This window comes from Lepidothrix coronata, unplaced genomic scaffold (genome assembly GCF_001604755.1).
Source record: "Lepidothrix coronata isolate B3197 unplaced genomic scaffold, Lepidothrix_coronata-1.0 Scaffold189, whole genome shotgun sequence".
Classification (NCBI taxonomy): domain Eukaryota; kingdom Metazoa; phylum Chordata; class Aves; order Passeriformes; family Pipridae; genus Lepidothrix; species Lepidothrix coronata.
This window is the reverse complement of record NW_016690369.1, coordinates 419,460-437,683: the sequence shown is the minus strand read 5'-3', so window position 1 is coordinate 437,683 and position 18,224 is coordinate 419,460. Positions and strand designations below refer to the sequence as shown.

The window sequence follows — 18,224 nt, the reverse complement described above, 5'->3', positions numbered from 1 at the left end:
AGAGGAGAACATTAAAGGCCGGAGCTCTCCACTTCATTCGCAGCTCCCGGGATGGTAATTGCTGTGTTGTGGTTTCTAATTAGCGCCACAGTGGGGGGGACAACGTTCTGCTCCACAACCCCAGTGGGGTCAGCCCTGTCTCCACTGTGCCCCTCGGCTTTCCTCACCCCCCCCCTTTGCCTGTTCCCCAGATCCACCTCTCCGTGCTGGGTACCCCTGTCCTTCCCCCGAGCCGTCTGCCCGGGGAGATGCTCGTGGCCAGCCCAGCTCTGGATCAGATCCCCATCACCTCCACATCTCCCAGCGTGGGTGGCTTGGACTGGTCTGAGCTAGGGAGGAAGGAAGAGCCAACTTCTCCCACCTCTGCCCAGGCTCATTTCATCCCAGCAGAGGGATGAAATCTTTGTGTCACCTCTGGGGATAGAGTGGTTATTCTGGAAAGACATTAAGCCCATGTGGGGCTGTTCTCTGTCTCATGCCCATATCCTCTGCACTCCAGCCCCTCTCCAGAGGTGCAAATAAATCTGCTTTGGTGGAAATTTGGAGAAGCCCTGTCTCTTGGTAACCTGGAGATGCTTTTTGTTCACCCTGAACAGGGCATGGCAGGCAGGCTGGATCTCCTGAAGGGAGGAGAAGCATAGTAGTTATATAAGTTTTTTGCTTTGTTAAGGTTTGTGACCAGTAAGGATGATCCTTGAAATCCAAGCTGATTTTTTAGCTGTCAGTAGGTGCTTTGGGCATGGGGTTTACAGGGAAGCAGAGTGGCTGCAGGACACCCGGACCCAGACTCACCTGAGTCCACAGCACAGCTGTGGGTTAGCACAGCTTCCCTGGGACCCTCAGCCTCGGGGTCCTGCTCCTGTGGGCACCTCCTTGCCCATCCTGTGTCAAAGGGACACGAGGTGTTTCAGCACACAGAGTGAGTGTTGTCTGAGGCTTCTCTTTGACCACTCTGGTCCTGTTCCTTTAATGAATACTCTGCTCCCTTGGCAGTGCCCATGATGTTTTCCACAGAGAAATAGGTCGAAGCAAGAGCTCCCCTGCCCATGCCTCCCATCTTTCCTAGCTAGATGGTCATCTCCTTGAGCCACGAGCTCTCTCCTTACCTCATCCTTAACCCAGCCGCGGCATTTGAGATGCTCCAGGGCTGCTCCAAGCAAGAGGAGCCACCTCTGCCACCTTGGGGGTCCCTGTCACCCCCACCCCCTTTCAGGAGGACCCTCCTGCTGCTGGAAACCCCAGGGTGCTCCTGCTGCTCCCCGAGCAGAGCATGGGGGTCCCTGTCACCCCCACCCCCTTTCAGGAGGACCCTCCTGCTGCTGGAAACCCCAGGGTGCTCCTGCTGCTCCCCGAGCAGAGCATCCCCACCAGCCGAGAGCGGGGTTTGTTTGTTTGTTTGCGCAGCTCCAGCTCGGAGGGAGCAGGAGGGAGAGAGGGAGGGAAAGCTCCGAGCGGGAGACGTGCAGATTCATTTCGAGGCTTCATAATGGTACATTTACACACCACGTTGCCTAAGGAAATTGGGTGGATGAATGCCTGGTCATGCTGCCAGTGCACCAGGTTAACTCCCAGGATTTAGCTTATATCATTTCACGAGAGCGTTTATGGCCTTTACTGTGTTTATTCCCAGGTGCTCTTTGGCACTGCTGTGTCCCAGGCTCCTTTTGTGTATGCACGCCTGTGTGTAGATTTTCAAATAAAATAACACATCTCTTCAGACCTGGGCCACATTAAATATTTATTGCCTGTAGTTTGTGCATATGTGTTTGATAAATGGGTGTGTGGGGAGGGGAGGAGAAGGGGAAGCGGGAGCTCGGCGGCAGAGAAAGCGTTGGCTTTGTCCTGGAATTTCTCCAGGGGATGGCACTGGAGAGGATTGTCCAGCCAGCGCTGCCTTTGGGGCTGTTTTCAGGCTTTTGGGACAAGGTGGGATCCCTGGTGGGATGGCTGAGGGCTCAAGACACAAGTTCTTTCTCTGGGGACAAGGTTGGGACAAGGTTCCTGCTGAGCACAGGTGCTGCCAGCTCTACCCCACAGCAGGAACCCCCTTATCTCCCCATTCCTGGCTTTCCATTGACACTCGGAATGACTGCAATGCTGTCGGATCTGGAGGTTGTTGTGCAGGGCTTGGGTCTGCTGGATTTGCCTGTTTCCTTTTGTACATTCAGCAAACTTAAGTAAAACCAGTTTATTCCAGCCCAGAGACTGGATGGGAAAGGCTGGTACCTGACTGAAGTGTTAGAGCGAGGAAATTCAGCCTTAAAACTGATGCCCAGCATCCATGGAGCAGAGGGATGAAACCTTTGTGTCACCTCTGGGGATAGAGTGGTTATTCTGGAAAGACATTAAGCCCATGTGGGGCTGTTCTCTGTCTCATGCCCCTATCCTGTGCACTCCAGCCCCTCTCCAGAGGTGCAAATAAATCTGCTTTGGTGGAAATTTGGAGAAGCCCTGTCTCCTGGTAACCTGGAGATGCTTTTTGTTCACCCTGAACAGGGCATGGCAGGCAGGCTGGATCTCCTGAAGGGAGGAGAAGCATAGCAGTTATATAAAAGAAGTTTTTTGCTTTGTTAAGGTTTGTGACCAGTAAGGATGATCCTTGAAATCCCAGCTGATTTTTTAGCTGTCAGTAGGTTCTTTGGACGTGGGGTTTACAGGGAAGCAGAGTGGCTGCAGGACACCCGGACCCAGACTCACCTGAGTCCACAGCAACGTGGGTCTGCAACCAGCCCTGGTTCTTCCCTTGACCTCACACTGTCTTTGCTTTTCCCTCTCTGATTCACAGCACCTTTGGAGAGCTGAAGACTGTCCGGCTGCCCAAGAAAATGGCAGGAACAGGATCCCACCGAGGCTTCGGGTTTGTGGATTTTGTCACCAAGCAGGATGCCAAGGTGAGCTGTGGTCCTTCCTCTCCGACATCTTCCCTGCCAGGTCTTGGAGCAGATGAGGAAGGGAGCCTGGAGGCTCTGTCCTGCTGAGTTTTATCCCAGATTTGGAGCAGGCTGTTGCCATTCCCAGCAAAGCTGCACTGAGGCTGAAACCACATGGGCAAGCACTGGAGGTTGTGTGACAGAAAGCCCAGCCTAGGCCATGATGGGGATAAGTTTGGTGTAACTGATAAAATGGCTAAAAATTCTTGTAACATAGAAGGACAGGAGCTTATTTTTCAGGTTTGTCAGCAGTAAGATGAAAAAGGATGGTATTAACCCAACATTAACACATCAGGAAATCTCTGTACATCTCCCATCTTCACCACCACCTTGGTTTTAGGGGAGTTTTGGATATCATGGCTGTTTACTGAGTTGTAAACTGCTCAAGGCTTGTGTTCATCGGTTCCTCTGTGTGTTTTGAGACCCTTTCCATGAGCAGCCTTACCCTGGTGCTTTCACAGTGAGTGTACCAGAAGATCAGGAGTTGTGAATTGATCTAGTTCATTTATTTTTTTAAAGCTTTCCTGTGTGTTCAAGTTCCATACTTGCAGCAGAAACAAGGGGATTGTAGCCTGTCTGATAATATCCTGCTCTTACCCTTTGCTAGAGGTTCCAGAGCAGGCTGGCTCAGGCATGAGCTCTGGTGCACTGGGCAGAAGAGGGTCCTTGTTCCTGCTGTGAGCTGCTCTGTGGGCACTCCCAGCACTGCAGCAGGGTGGATTTCATCCTGCTGTTGGTTCCTGGTGATTTGAGCAGCATCTGCAAGAGCATGGTTGTAGGCACAAACCATGGGATGTTATTGCTGAAGGGAAGGGACCACGTGGCTCCACTGACTCCCCAAGACTGCAGATTTTCAAGACTGTGAGCAGAGATGAAGGAGAGAGGAGGGGGGAGCCAGCATAGCCTGTGTTTATGTTTTTAGACAGGATTCATTGATCCAGGATCACAAGGGACTATTAGATCATCCATTCCAGTCTGACCTCCCATATAACACAGTACATGGAGTTTCTTTGTTAGTCCTGTATTGATCCTAATTCAAACTTCCCTCTGCTCAGCTTTCATCCTCTCCTTGAGGACCCACTGGCTGGGCAGCCTGGGGTGCACTGAGCCCCCCAGGAGCCTGGTTCCTCTCCCTGTACCATGAGCTGTGCCCGTGGTTCTCAAAGTTCACCTCTGCCTCACTCCACAGTTGTTCAGACTTTATTCCTGGTTTTTGAATTAATCTTTTACTTAGGAAACTTTAGGCAGTTGATGGAAAGGTGCACAGAGGGACCTGGCTGGTTTTTTATTGCTGCTCTGTTTGGGGGGGTGTGAGGCAGCCCTCACTTTTCTGATGGTTTCTGGAGGAAACAGGCGCAGGCTCAGTGTTTGCCTCCCCTTTTGATCCCTTTTCATCCCACTGGCTGATTCCAGCTGCACTGGAGAACTAGGAATCTGAGTAGCAGGAAATCCATCTGTGGCTGATGAGGGGAGTGAGCCAGGCAGGGCTCTGGATCAGGGCACTGCTCCCAAAGCTGCAGGATTTGAGCGTGCAGGGAACAAGTTGCCCTGTGGAAGAGCTCTCAGTGGGGTTTTCTTCTTTTCCAGCAAAGCAGCTCTTCTTCCTTCTCCTTCATATTTTTTTCTACCCTCATCTCTTTGAGGGATTTAATTGTCTCACAAGTGGCACATCAAGTACACTCCATTGGCCGTCTGGAAAAGGATGCACAGTGTATTGATGAATAGGATCCTGAATATTGTAAACACGGTCATAATTGGCTTAGAGTTTATTGCTTAGTGAAATGAGAGAGGAGGGGAGTGGGCCCAGAGACCTCTGAGCTGAATAGCTGTGACTGCCAGTGACGTTTTTTGCTCAGAGTGGTAATCTGGAAATCGCTTATAAGCATCTTATAAAACATGATGGGTTTGTAATAGAATAGTTGGGCTGCCTTTGTTGGGCATTTAAAGCCTGTGACCTCCCATGTTTGTCTTTTTCTCTCAACAACCACGGCTGCTGTGGGAGCGCACACGGAGATTTTCCAAAGCCGGGATAGGGATGCAGGGCTCCCCCCTCCCAACTCACTGATGCTGTGCCTGCAGATTCTGTCCCATCAGGCTTGGGTTTGTCTTCTCAGCCTCCCCTGATGCTCTGCCACCCGCTCGAGGAGAGCCAGCCCTGCCAAAAGGTGTTGTCCCAGGAGGGGTGAACATCAGGCTATGAGTCACCTTGGCAGCCAGGGAGGTGACATTCAGGCAGGGCACAGGATGCTGCTGGTGGCAACACCTTCTGCCCATCCTCTGCTCATCCTTCAGAGCCCCAGCCTCACTCCTGGCTTTCCCACGGTGACGTCTGTGGCCGGGGCTGTCTCTGGGGGTGTCTGACGGCTCCCAGGGTGATGGATGGACCTCGGCTGGGAATGTTACACCCCCATCAGATGGAATTAGCAGCCCTCTCTCTCCCGTGTCGTGAGCATTTACCAGATCCCAGCACGCACACGTGCGACACCCGGGAATGGGGAGGAACCCACGGCAGAGGCAGCAGCGGGAGGGACAGAGTGATGTTCACAAAGAGGCTGATCCAGCCTTTGTTTTTAAACCTCCTGTGCCAGCTGGCCACTAGCTGGGAGTGCCTGGAAGGTGGGGATGAGCAGGGAAACTTTGATCCACTGGCAATAACAAAATAACTCCCTTTAAGGAAGCACTAACCATTCGCGTTTCCTGATGTTCCCTGTGCAGAATTGTTGTGGAATTGTTTTTATTTTTGAACTATTAACTGGAAGCCGAGTTTCCACTTTTCTCCCCTGTTGATATAAAAATACATCTGGTCTCCAAATAGAAATTGCCCATTTGGGAAAGACAGTCGACGCTTTAAAAATGCACACACACGGAAGGAAAAATCCTCGTGTGCAGCTGGCATTGCAGAGAGCATCCTCAGCTGGGACTGGTTCTTGCAAGGAAGGGATATTTATCAATCTCCTAATGTTGTTGACCCTTTGTCCCTCTAATGATTCCAGCCCGAAGGCTCTTCGGCTTGAGTATTTAATAGGGCAAGGGGGAATCTATAGGCAGAGCAGCCCTGTCCTCCAAATTAATACAGCAGTTGGGGTTGGAGCTGTCACACTCAGGGGTGACAGACACCATGGTCCAGTCTCTGATCTCTGCCTCTCCATCGCCCTGGCACAGCAGGCTCTGCTCCAGAGCTCTGTCTGGCTCATCCCAACAGCCCGGGCTTCATCTGAGTTTATTTTGAAATTTCCTTTCTGAATCCCACAGATATTTTTCAGCTGCTGTTTCCAGCCTTTCTCTGTCCACTTTTCCCTGCTCTGTCCACCTCTCCATCCACTTCCTGGGCTCTAGCCCTGCCCAAGCTGTACTTGTAGGTAGTGACGATATCCTGCCGTGCTGAGCCGGAATGTTGAGCTCGAACCAAACTCTGCAAAATCATATTCAAAAATTGTTCAGAATTGAAATTCTTAAACATGCTCACATGCTATTTTCTAAGGGGAGAAGACCATAGGTTTTTCATGCAACCCCTAAAAGCAAAAGGGGCCTGTGAGGAGGTTTGCCAGGGAGCTACAGCCTTCGGTGTGGCCAAATGCAGCTTTAACAAAATCCTTTTTTGGCATTTAAAAAGGAGCCTTGTGTGGCAAAGGCTCCCCTTTTCTTAAAGGTGTAGGAGGATGTGAGGCTGTGGGAATTAGAGGTCTTTTCTGGTGGTCTTAAGTGGACACCACACCTCTCTCTATCCCTCGTTGGGGCACAGCTGCACAAACCTCTGGCTGTTCAGTGCTTGGGTCCCCAAAAGAAGTGTCCTAGGAAGGGAGATGCTCAGGTGGAGGAGCTGCACCCCAAAAATAGCTCCTGCCTCCAGCCTCACTTTCTGTGAAAGCCAGCCTGCTTGTCCTCGTTTCATATTTCTCACCTAATTAAAATATATTTTTTCCCTCCCTCTCTTTTCATTTGGAACAGCAGCGGTGGCAAATTTCTTCCTCTCGCTGGAAGATTTCCAGCAGTGTGGATGTATGGGAATGGCATTTCTCCCCTTCATCTCTTTGTCTTTTAAATCATCGGTGATTTCTCTTTTTTTGTCCCCCTGAAAAAGTCTTAATTCCTCTCTGAGCAGCGAAGAGCTACGTTTCATTTTTTAGCTCTTTTTCCAAAGAAGTGACATTCGTGTGTTTGTCACCTGAAATGTGCAGCTTCTCTCCTGCAGCCCCAGCTCCGGGAGCTCATCTGGAAAACAGGTCACAGGGAGCAGAGCTCCCAGCGCAGGCTGGAGCTTTCCTTCATCCTGAGTGCAAACCAGCTCATTTTGGGAATGTGCTTGGCCGGGAAGGGCCGGTGTCACCAGGCTGCTGGCAGATGCGTCTCTCCCAGCGGGTTTCTTTCATGCAACACAACTTGATGGCAGCATCTGCCTTCCCTCTTGCTCCGTGACCTTTCCCAGTGCTGCCAGCAGAACTAGAGGATGGCTCATCCCAGACTGGGCTGAGCAGCTGCGTGTGCCTGGTGAGGCGTGGAAGCAATCCTGCAAGGAGGAGGAGGAGGTGGCAGAGAAGTGGCTCAGAGGACGAGAGACCACCAAGCGCCGCGTGTCACACCCCGTTCCTCACGGTCTGCCCTCCTCCACGACCTGCTGCAGAGCACAGCGAGCTCACAGGGGCTGTGCAGGGCCATCCAACCTTCCTCTTCCTTGTGCTGTGGGAAGTGAGGAATTAAAAAGTATAAATTGACAAATGAAACCCGGCGATTAGAGCTGCAGTTGCCTGCCAGGCTTTGGAAGAGGCTTGTTCTGCCAACGTAAACAGCCATCACAACTCCCTCCTGCCGCCTCCCCCCGAGTGTTTATTTAAGCCAACACATTGCTCTGCTAATTGGAAGATAGGCCTTTAAAACACAGCAGCAGCAAATAAAAACAGCTGTAGCTTGCAGCCCTTCCGAGAGGAATGTGCCTCCCAAAAAGGGGCCACCCTCTGGGGTCACTCCGGGGAGCTGCTGACAGCTGGACAGTGGGAATCTCAGCCATGCTGTGGAGCTGGTGGTGCTGGTGTTCCTCATCTCTCTTTTTTTATAGCAAGTGAGAAAGGGATTCAGAAGGAGGGGGAAATGCAGGTTACTGAGTGCTGGTCACTGGAAGTGGAGAGGTTTTTGAGTTTCATAACTCAGCGGCTCAAAGAGGGTCCTGGCTGCTGAGGAGCAGTTGTGGGCAGCAAAGCCTCTTGCAGGAGAAGCCCCTCTGCCCAGACATGTGGCATTTGGGGACAACTATAGTGGTTCAAAGTTGCCGCTTAACAAATGGCTCGGAGGAGAGGTCTGGGCTTCTCCAGGACAGCTTTGGTGCTGTTTTGAGGGCCTCCAGCTGAGAGGACAGGTCCCTGTTGGACTGCAGGATGCCTTTCTGTGGTCCTATAACTGCCGTATTTTTTCCAAGGATATGAGTTTGCAGAGCTAATCCCAGCCTTAGCTGGGGCTCTTAAAAGAGCGTTTGGGGCATTTCTCTCCCCCTGTGCCCAGCCATGTGTCACGTTACTGTGGAGTACTTTGTGCCTGGGTATGAAAATACTTGACCAACATGTCTGTGTATTTGCATTATGGGCCCTACCCTGCTCAGTCCTGAATTTCCTTGAAAGTCTGTGGGAAATAAGGACAAGGCCAAACTTCCCTGGATCGAGTTGCTGTTTTCTGAGTGTCTCTGCTGGTTGCCTTCAGGCATAAAAAGCCATCTGAGCTCTGTGCTGGCCGGCAGACTTGTATTCCACATCACCAAGAGCTATATGGATGCTATTAATCAGGATCTAACAATGAGGAAGCCTCTGGATTTCTATGACATAGCAAACCACCATAGGCAGAAAGAGCAGAGGACTTCTCCAATGGCTTCTGCTCTGCCCTATCTGCTGCCACTACGGCCAATATCACAAGATGGTTGGTGAGAGGAAGGCAGCTTTCAAACTTGTTGCCCCTAAGCAGAAAGGAACCTCTCTGCTCACACTGAGCCGTGCTTTCCTGTGTGCCAGCAGAGAACAGGGTGGTAGAGAGTCACGAGGTGTCCCATGAAGGCCCTGGTTTGCTGTTGACCCCCCTAGTGCTGCCCCAAGGCTCAACAGCCTTTCCAGGCTGCAGCTTTCCTGGCTCAGGTGTGGTGGTCCCATCCTTGAGCTTCTCCCTGTGCTGGATTTCAGCCTGTTCCCATGAGCAGCAGCCTGAGGGAATGGCAGTGGGTATTTGCTCTGCTGCAAGTATGTAGAAGATAAATGATCCAGTCAAAGCCACTGATGGAGATGAATCCTGCCCCGTCAGAGCAAAGCGCTCAGAGCTGGATGTTCTCTGGTGGCCTTTTAGCTTCAGGGCGGAGGGAGGGACATCTTTGCTTTCCCTTATGTGAGCCTGTTCTTATTTTCTCTTTTAATTTTTATTTCTTCTAATCTTAATTCTGCAGAAAGCCTTCAACGCCCTGTGCCACAGCACACATTTGTACGGCCGGAGGCTGGTCCTGGAGTGGGCAGACACGGAGGAGACGCTGGAGGCCCTGAGACGGAAAACAGCAGATCATTTCCACGGTAACACACAGCATCCTTCTGGCCTGTCACTACAGCCTGGCTGGCACCATCCCATCTGGCACACGCTGCTGGTCCACGCCAGCCCTCTCCCTACTGCTGCTGGCGTGTTGGAGCTGGCAGGTAGATGCTGGAGCCTGAGGATGCAGGGGGAAGCAGGAGGCAGCCAGGCCAGGGCTTTGTCTGACAGCTCTGTGTGTGTGAGCTGCTTAACTCTCTGTGTGCTGGCACTGCCGAGGCACCTCAATGCCACCTGCCACCACGGTGCCTTTGCTCCGTCCCCTGGCACCCCAGGGTGCTCCAGAGCTGGGGACGGGCTCTGTGCACGCAGCACACGAATTAAAAAGGACCAATAATTTGGCCATGGGTTGGGATGCAGAGAGGGCTGTTTGGATCAGGTTGAGAATGGCAGCCCCGCAGATGACAGCACTGCAGGCTCCTATTGACAGCCATCGACAGGCACAAATGCATTGCTTGGCAAATATTTATGTAGGAAGGGCTCCCCTGGGCTGGAGGGCTAAGCTGGAGATCAATGTGCTTCCTCCTGCATCCCCTCCCAGCCTCCCCTCTCCATCACCACATGCCCATGGCCCGGGGGTTTGGCAGGAGCAGTTGTGGGGCTGCACATCACAATCCCTGGTGATGGAAGAGCAGCACGCCTCGGTTATTTAGTGAGCCTGACTCCAGCAGGGTCTGGCCACGTGTTCCTGAAATAGTGTGTGCAGGGCTGGTTATTCCAGGCTGGGGAAGCTGCAGGTTGGTGCTGAAAGGGCTGAGGGTGGGTAAAACCAGAGAGGTGTGGAGCAAAGTGCTGGGATCCAGGGGCTGTTCTCTCACGTGGTGCCAAAGAGGTAACTAAAAAGAGCACAATGGTATCCAGGCACGTGTAAGAGCCTGGATGTGCAGGAGGCAGCGGGGAGGGTGGGCACAGCTGGGGGTTGGATGTGCCCACCCAGAACCCAGTGCTGGAGGGGGGACACATCGTGCTTACTCACAGTAACATGAGTCTCCACCTGGGTGGAGAAGGCAGCAGATGTGATGTTTCATGCACCCAGTTTTATCTTCAGCATCACCTTCCCTCCTTTCTGCTCTATTCAGCCCAGGGGGAAATAAATAGTCTTGGATTTGGGGTCGTTTGCAAACTCACAGCAGATGCTGGCTGCTGCCTGTGAGCTCTGCCACCTCCCCCAGGTTTCTGTCTGCCTTTTGCTCCAGCCTCCTTCTCTGGGCTCTTCCTCACCGAGCTGGAGACTCGGGGTGAGCAGCAGCCAGCAGCATTTTCACATCCCAAGGGGAATGCAGCCTCGGAGCTGAAGTGGCCCCAGGGGCTCGACTGAAAAGCAGGAGCCAGGTTATCACTCCCCATCTTTAGGGACGGGGAATGGGATGGAAGCAGCAGCCGCTGCTGTGCTCCAGTCTCGAGGGGAGAGCAATAACATCCAATGACTCCAGCCCTGGCTGGTGCACAGACACGTCCTCCACAGCTAATCCTGCGGCAGAGGGACCTGCCGGGAGCAGATCTCCGTAACAAAGCCAGGCTGGGGCACACAGCGGGCACTGGCCGGTGCCTGGGACCAGGTCTCAGCCTCTCCACACCGCCCTGGCAGGCTGGAGGGTCACGGGTGGGATTTTATTTCCTTGGAAAGTGTCCTTTCCTGATTTCGAGGCGGGTTTCTGGCAGCGATGCCCGGTGGCTCCGAGGTGGAGGGGGAGTTGCACCCTGTCCCTCTTGCTGTGGGGGTGCAGAGTGTGATAGTGATAAAGAGGGGAAAACAGCAGCCACCACCCTGCCTGCAGCCCCCATGGGGATGCTCCTTCACCTTTCCTGCCCGCTGTAGCTGGAGGCTGGTTTTCCCACGGGGAGCACACACAGCATTCCCGCCCTGCCTTGCATCCTCCCTGCCCCTGCAGCCACCACTCAGCTGGGCTGAGACCACACAACTCATTGCACTGGTGATAACAGACCAGGTGCTGTCAACCAGAAACCAAACTCGCTTATTCCTACCCATACCCATTTCCCCTACTCTCCTCTCCCCAGCAGCAGCTCAGACATCCCTGTGCTGCTCATGGATGTCCCCCTGAGTTTTTCCCTCCCACCTCAGTGTGGGTTACTTGTGAGGGTCTTTTCACAGCTTTGCAGGCTGCAGTGGCCAGGCCCATCTGGTCTCTTACCTCCAGGTAGGAAGAGACTGAGCTGATAATGGGAAAGAAAAGATAATTTAGAGTCTTCAAGGTTCAGGAAAGAGTCAAGACTGAAGTCCCTTGTGTCCTCAGCTGGTCTTTGTCCCCAAAAGTCACCACTGCTGCTGTCTTCAGGTTGCTTCCCAAGCCAAGCCCAGCCAGCAGTGCCTGGGAAGCAGGATGTGGAGGCAGATGCCATATAAAGGCACAGTGCAGTAGATGAGGTAGGCCTTATCCCACTATCCATCTCAGCTTATTCCTTGCTTCCTGCCCTGAACTTCTTTGCAGGGTTGAGCATTGCTGTCTCATGGGGGAGCCTTTGTCATTTTTCCTTTCTCTGCAAGTCTTCTCTGATCCTTTTGGACCTGGAGACCTCCAACACCACAAGCCACCCTTGGTGTTGGAGAAGCTGCTCTTGCCATTTGTATCCAGCTGTGTTGGCTTGCTGTGCCATGGGTACAGGGTGACATGTCACCTCTGTTGCTCCTGGCTCTTTTCCTGGTTATTCCATAGAAAAGCAACCAGGGAGCATACTAAGGACTTTGCACATGCCAGAGGAGGTCACAGGACAAAGGACTGAGCCACCTTGATCTTACAGGTGTCTTGAGTAGCAGCAGCCAAAACCCCTTATCCAGCAGCTCCAGTGTCATCCCCATCACCTTTGTCTTAGCAAGGAAACACTCTGGAGTATTTCCAAGTCCAGACCTAGGCTGTGAGAGACGTGTCCTACCACTGACTGCTCTCTGCTACAATTATGCACCTAATTTCTAGACACCATTTACAGAGATTTGGCTTCCAGTTCCAGGTCTCTGCTGTTATTTGTTAAGTTAAAGAGAGGTCTGGGCTCCCAAATCTTTTTTTTCCATGCAGGCATTTGCCATGGCAATCAAACCACTTCTGAGCCATCTTTTCAATAGGTCTAATAGATGCAATAAAATGGAATAGGCTTCCTTCCCATTTTGTGTAGTTTTCAGGTCATTCTTTATGGCTTGTTCTGAGGCTTTCTAATGTTCCACGAGAAAGTGAGGACCTCAGAAGTGGTCACTGACTGCCAGAGGTGGTTTCAGTAATGCTGTCAGGAGTGAAGCCACAGCTCAGCTCTGATGCCTGGGACTGCAGCACTGCACTCCACACTGGCTCTCCTGGCCCCCCAAGAACAGTCTGTAAGAGCTTTGAATCTTTTTACTCATTTCTGAGAGCACCTTCTTTTCACCCTGAGGCAGGAGCATCTTATATTAGAAAACAAAAAGCCACTTTGAGTTTTAATTGCACCCCACTCATAATTTGGGGGGACCCACTGCTGCAAGGAGTGCAGAGAGCCTGAGAGCTGGGCCAGCGACAGGGGAGGATTTGGTGCTGCTGTGGATAAACTTATCTACTCTAACTTGGTAAGGAGAAGCCAGGGAAAGGTTGGCCAGCAGCTGTCCTTGGGGTTTATAATCCAGCTCATAACCTGAAGCAGGGTTGTGTCAGGTGCTACATCAAGGCAGTGAGGGATAACAAACCCTGCCACCCACAGCATCTTGGCTCCTGAGTGGGAAACAAGGAAAACAAGGATCACTGATGTCCTTGAAACCACCACCCAAACAGTGACAAAGGGATCCCCCTGCCCTGCAGCTGAATTGCCAGCCCTGGGGTGAGAGGCAGATCTGGATCCGTGCCCTGCACGGGAAGCAACATTCCAGGGTGGCATCCAGAGCCCCGGTGCTGACCTGCACATCTCCTGCAGCCCCACGACCGCAAAACCACAGCCCACCAAAGGTCTGCCAGCAGCTCAAGCCCCCTTTTCCCCCCTGCTTGCCCAGGTTGCTGCTGCAGCTCCAGCCTGGCAAGCCTTGCTGGGGGCAGGTTTGCGAGGGAGGCGGCGATCCCGCTCTCCCGGGAGCCCGCAGTCCGTGCAGGGAAGGTACTTGCTCCCAATCCAGCTAAATTACTATTGACTTGTGTTCTCTGCGCTTCACAAACATCACACTCAGCCGGCTCCAGCGGGGCCGCCGGTATCCTGCCAGGGCTAACTTGGGAAGCCAGCTGTGCTGGGCCGTTTTTTCCTGCTCTTTCCCATCGATCAAAGAATTAAATTGACAGATGGGGAATTTTGCGCGAGACGCGAGAAAGGGGAAGGAATGACTTGTGGGGGATTTTTTTTTTGTTTTTTATGGGAAGGACGGGGTGGAAGGAGGGGAGGGCGAGTGAGGGAGCTGCGTGAGGAGGGGGTTGCAGTTGTGAGCGTTTCCAGCGAGGGCCCTGCTCAGCGGAGGCTGTGGGTGGGTGTAAAGCAGAGGAGCCCCACTGCGGCTCATCCTTGTTATTTACAGTTGTTTGCTGGAAGTTGGGGGTTTGCGAGGGAAGGCATGTTCCACTCTGGACCTGATCCTCCCTGGCGGGGTGGGAAAAGTCTTCCCTGTCCCCATCACCTTTCGGGTTGCTCCTCCTTTGGCCACAGCCCTCCAGGCTGCTCCTTTTCCCTCACCTCCCAGCCGTTTGGCCTCCCTTTTTTCTCCTTTCTTCTTCTTCTCCATTTTTTTTTTCTTTTAGAATTTTTTTAAGAGAGCATCTGTAACTAATGCAAACACATGCCGTAGCCGGGGAGTAAAACCCTGCAGGATTAGCGTGGCATCCGCAACCCTGCCACGTTCTAATCCCGTGGTAATCCCCCTCTCGGCCCACCCCCGCCGGCTTTGGCTATTGTTTAAAGGAAGCAAATGGGATCGTTAGCGGGCAAACCTTAACCAGCTTGGAGCAGCAGAACGGAAGTTGAACCAATTCGCTTCCCCACCCTCCTGGGTTTTTATTGTCCCGTTTTCCTCCGTGTTACACGATGGGAGAATGTTCCCGGTGCTCCCCATGGCCGAGCTGGTGAATCTGGAGGACGCAGTGGGGGGCATTTGCCCTGCCAGCCCCCAGCCCGTGCCACGGCAGGTCCTGTGGGTCCAGCACTCTGCTTAGGGGTGGTACCTTTGCATCCAGCATCCCACGTCCTCTCCTCCATGCAACCCCCATCCTTGCTTCCATGCAGGCTTTCTGCATGGGACACTTCAGGGTCTGGTGGGGACAGGGTGGCAGGTGCAGGACACACTTCCCTGCAATGGATTTGGGAGCTGAGGCCACGGTTGATGCTGTTTCCAAGCATGAGGGCAGAGTAAAGGCAAGGGAGAACTGCTGAGCTGGCACCTTTCTCCAGGGTGGGTTATCCCTTGTGCCTTTGGGTGATTGAACTGGGAAGAGCCGCTGGAGGGTCTTGGGGGTGGCACCTTGTGGTCCCTCTTGGCTCCCCTGAGCTCAGCAGGGTGGGTGCTGGGAGGGGAGCGGGGTCCATCAGCACCTCTGTCCCCAGCCTGTCCCCACAGCCCCCAGGGGGAAGGGAGGCAGATTCTGGCTCTCTGTCAAAGAATTAATTGAAAAATAAAATCATTAGATGGGAACTCCAGAAATGCAAAATTGTTGGGAGTTGGGGGAGGTGGAGGGGGGGGGGATGTGAGCTTTTGTCAGGTTAATTTCTTCTGTATTGATGTTTTGTGACATTTACTTGTTGTTTATCTCCCGCAGCAGCTGTAATACTAAAAGAAAATGCACAGCTTGTTCCATTTATTTATTTTACACCTTTTCTTTAGTCCTATGGTATGTTTGTTTGTTTGAGAAACCCAGCGAGGCTTTTGATGTCTGAAAGCAGGATTTAAACAGCTGTTCTCCATGTGCTGCTCGCAGAGCCTGGCTGGGGAGCAAGCGGGGGGAGAGGGGGCTGTGCCGTGGCTCCTGCCAGGAGGGCATTTCTTGCCCACCAGAGAGGGGGGTGTTGGCCTCGGAACAGGGACTAAATGGCTTTGCCACCCCGAAGTGGGGTTGGGATGTTCACTCAGGTGCTGGCAGCCCCCAGGTCTGGCTGTAGCTTCCATGGGGAGGGATCCATGGTGCTGCACCCCACGGGAGTTTGGGGAGCCAGGGGGTCACAGGACAGTGCTGTGAGTGTGGGGCAGGAGAAGCAAAGCAGGGACATCCTTGCCCCAGCTGTCTGGGCAGAGCCAGGTGAGAGATGTGGACTGGGCTGTAGGAATTGTGTGGTCTCAGCGAGGATGTTGGTGGGTCTGTGTTGGTTGGTGGTGCCTGGGTCAGTCTATCAACCACTTTTCCACAAGAGATGGGTGAATTGGGGTGAACAGGAGGGGTTGGCATCACCACTGAGCCTGTTGGGCTGCTGGGGCTGTTTGCTTTCAGCAAAGCCTGTGAAGTAAAGCACAGGTGGAAGGTAAGAGTCACAGCTCCAGCCACGGTGCCCTGCCAGGACCTGGCTGGGGAGGAGAAGTACATGATAGTTGAGGGGCTTCACCTGGAAGGGGGATGAGAGGGCTGGAGGTATCCTGCTACCTCCAGCCCCCTTATGCCCTCCCAGGTAAATGAGCTGGAGGTGAGCTGTGTGTGAGTCCAGGTTGTAATTTTTGCTTTTCTTCTTCTCCCCTTCGCTACCACCTGGGCCTGGACAGACTCCCCGAAGAAGAAAAAACGATCAGAAGTTTTGAATGAAATCCTGGAGCACCTGGAGGAGGAGGAGAACAACAAAGATGAGGACATGTAACAGCTGCCTGGTGTCTGGTGAGGTGGGTACCAGGGCAGTGGGGCCGTGGTGGGCACAGCTGGCCCTAAAGGTCGGAATGTCTTGGGCTGCCACAGGGTTGTCAGTGCCAGGTGGAGGAGAAGGTGGAACTGCAAAGGCTCAGCAGCCTCCAAGCAGGGGTCCTACCCTCTGCCCCTCCTCCCTGTCACCCCACAGGCTCGTGGCCATGGTCTCAGGGGGTACAGCCCAGATTTGGGCTGGGGTTAGGCTCCATGTAGAAGTGAGTGCACACACTGCATGTGTCCCTGTGTGCTCCCTTGTGTGTTTGCTTCCCTACAAGGGAAGGCAGCAGAATTGCTGCTGCAGCAGAAATCGCTGTCGAGGCACGAATTGGCCCTCCCTGTGGCTGGGGGAGAACAGATGGGCTGCCAAGAAATAAAAATGCCTGTTTGGAAACCAACCTGCAGCTGCCACCTTGAAACAAAGAGTTTGGCAAAGGCCTTTTCCCTGCTATCACCCAGGACTTTCCTGGTTCGCTCCCTCCAAGGGCACCCTGCTCCCCAAGGGCTGGTTCATGCTGTCTCCAGTCCTGGCTGACATCACTCTTCCTTGGCATGTGTCTTCTTGGACATCTTGAGGCTGGAGAGTGTGGGATGGCAGAGGTTGGCAGGAGGGAGCCAGAATTAAATGGTTCCCCGTGGGCAAACACTGTGCAGTCCTGCCAGCCCCCCACCTCCTTTTGAGACCACCGAGCACACCCTGGGTGGGTTCGAGAGAGCTGAGACAGGCTCATGGATCTGCTTTGCCTGTGTTTGTGGCCATGGTGGAGACCCTGGATTGCTGGTAGGAAACCTGTTCACCGACCACAGTGTCTGGAGAACACCAGGAGGGCTCCTAGGTCCCTTTGAGCTGCACCCTGTTCCCCTTTTCCCATCCACTGATGGACTGGCTGCCCACCTCCACTATGGGGAAACCTCATCCTGGGCTGAGAAACTCATGCAGGGCCAAGAGAGAGAAGTGCATCATGTTGGCACTGTACCCACAAGGAGGTGGTTTGGGGCACTGGGCTGACAAATCCCTCCTGCTGGGGACAAAGTCCCTGTGGTGTCTCCTCCAGCAGCACTGTTTGCTCAACACCACCAAGGGAATGATTTTAACACATCCAGCTCCTGGTTTTCCAGCCTCAGAAATGACTCCTGTTCCTAAATCTCATCTAAGCAGCCCAGGGGTCTCCTGGTTTGTGGGGTGCTGTCAGACCTGTGTGCTGAGTGGGAGCAGGGTCTGTTCTCTGTGTATCCACCCCGGGAAGCCGCCCCATGCTCGCAGGTGTCTGTCTGTGTGTGTGATACACAGCACTCTGTGTGTGTGTGTTCATGTGTGTGAGATGCACATCACTCTGTATATGTGTGTGATGCACATCAATCTGTCTGTGTGTGTGTGTGAGAGAGATGCACATCACTCTGTGTGTGTGTTTGAGATGCACATCACTGTGTGTGTGTGTGTGTGTGAGATGCACATCACTCTGTGTGTGTGTGTGTGAGATGCACCTCACTGTGTGTGTGTGAGATGCACCTCACTGTGTATGTGTGATGCACCTCACTCTGTGTGTATGTGATGCACATCACTGTGTGTGTGTGTGTTTGAGATGCACATCATCACTGTGTGTTTTTATGATGCACATCACTCTGTGTGTGTGTGAGATGCACATTACTGTGTGTGATGTACATCACTGTGTGTTTGTATGATGCACATCACTGTGTGTGTGTGTGTGTGATGCACATCACTGTGTGTGTGTGAGATGCACATCGCTGTGTGTGTGTGAGATGCACATCACTGTGTGTGTGAGATGCACATCACTGTGTGTGTGTTTGAGATGCACATCACTCTGTGTGTGTGTGTGTGTGTGTATGTGAGATGCACATCACTCTGTGTGTGTGTGTGTGAGATGCACGTTACTGCCAGAGATGCTGTTTTCCTCTCGGCAATCTCTGCCTGTTGCTGCGAGGTGGTGCCCAATACACCAAGCAGTGG

General features: G+C 53.0%; 1 protein-coding gene across 3 annotated transcripts in view; it reads left to right on the top strand.

Annotated features, from left to right (window-relative positions):
* The window catches only part of RBM19 (RNA binding motif protein 19), a 66,633-nt gene that overhangs the window by 39,656 nt on the left and 8,753 nt on the right, over positions 1 to 18,224 (top strand). For 2 of the 3 annotated variants that reach the window (XM_017831360.1, XM_017831358.1), the window contains exons 22-24: positions 2,786 to 2,891; positions 9,346 to 9,466; positions 16,123 to 16,236. In XM_017831360.1, coding sequence (XP_017686849.1) covers positions 2,786 to 2,891; positions 9,346 to 9,466; positions 16,123 to 16,214 — 319 coding nt within the window. In that variant the 3' untranslated portion in view covers positions 16,215 to 16,236. The remainder of the gene's footprint in view (positions 1 to 2,785; positions 2,892 to 9,345; positions 9,467 to 16,122; positions 16,237 to 18,224) is intronic. The other variant, XM_017831359.1, reaches the window with a different exon arrangement.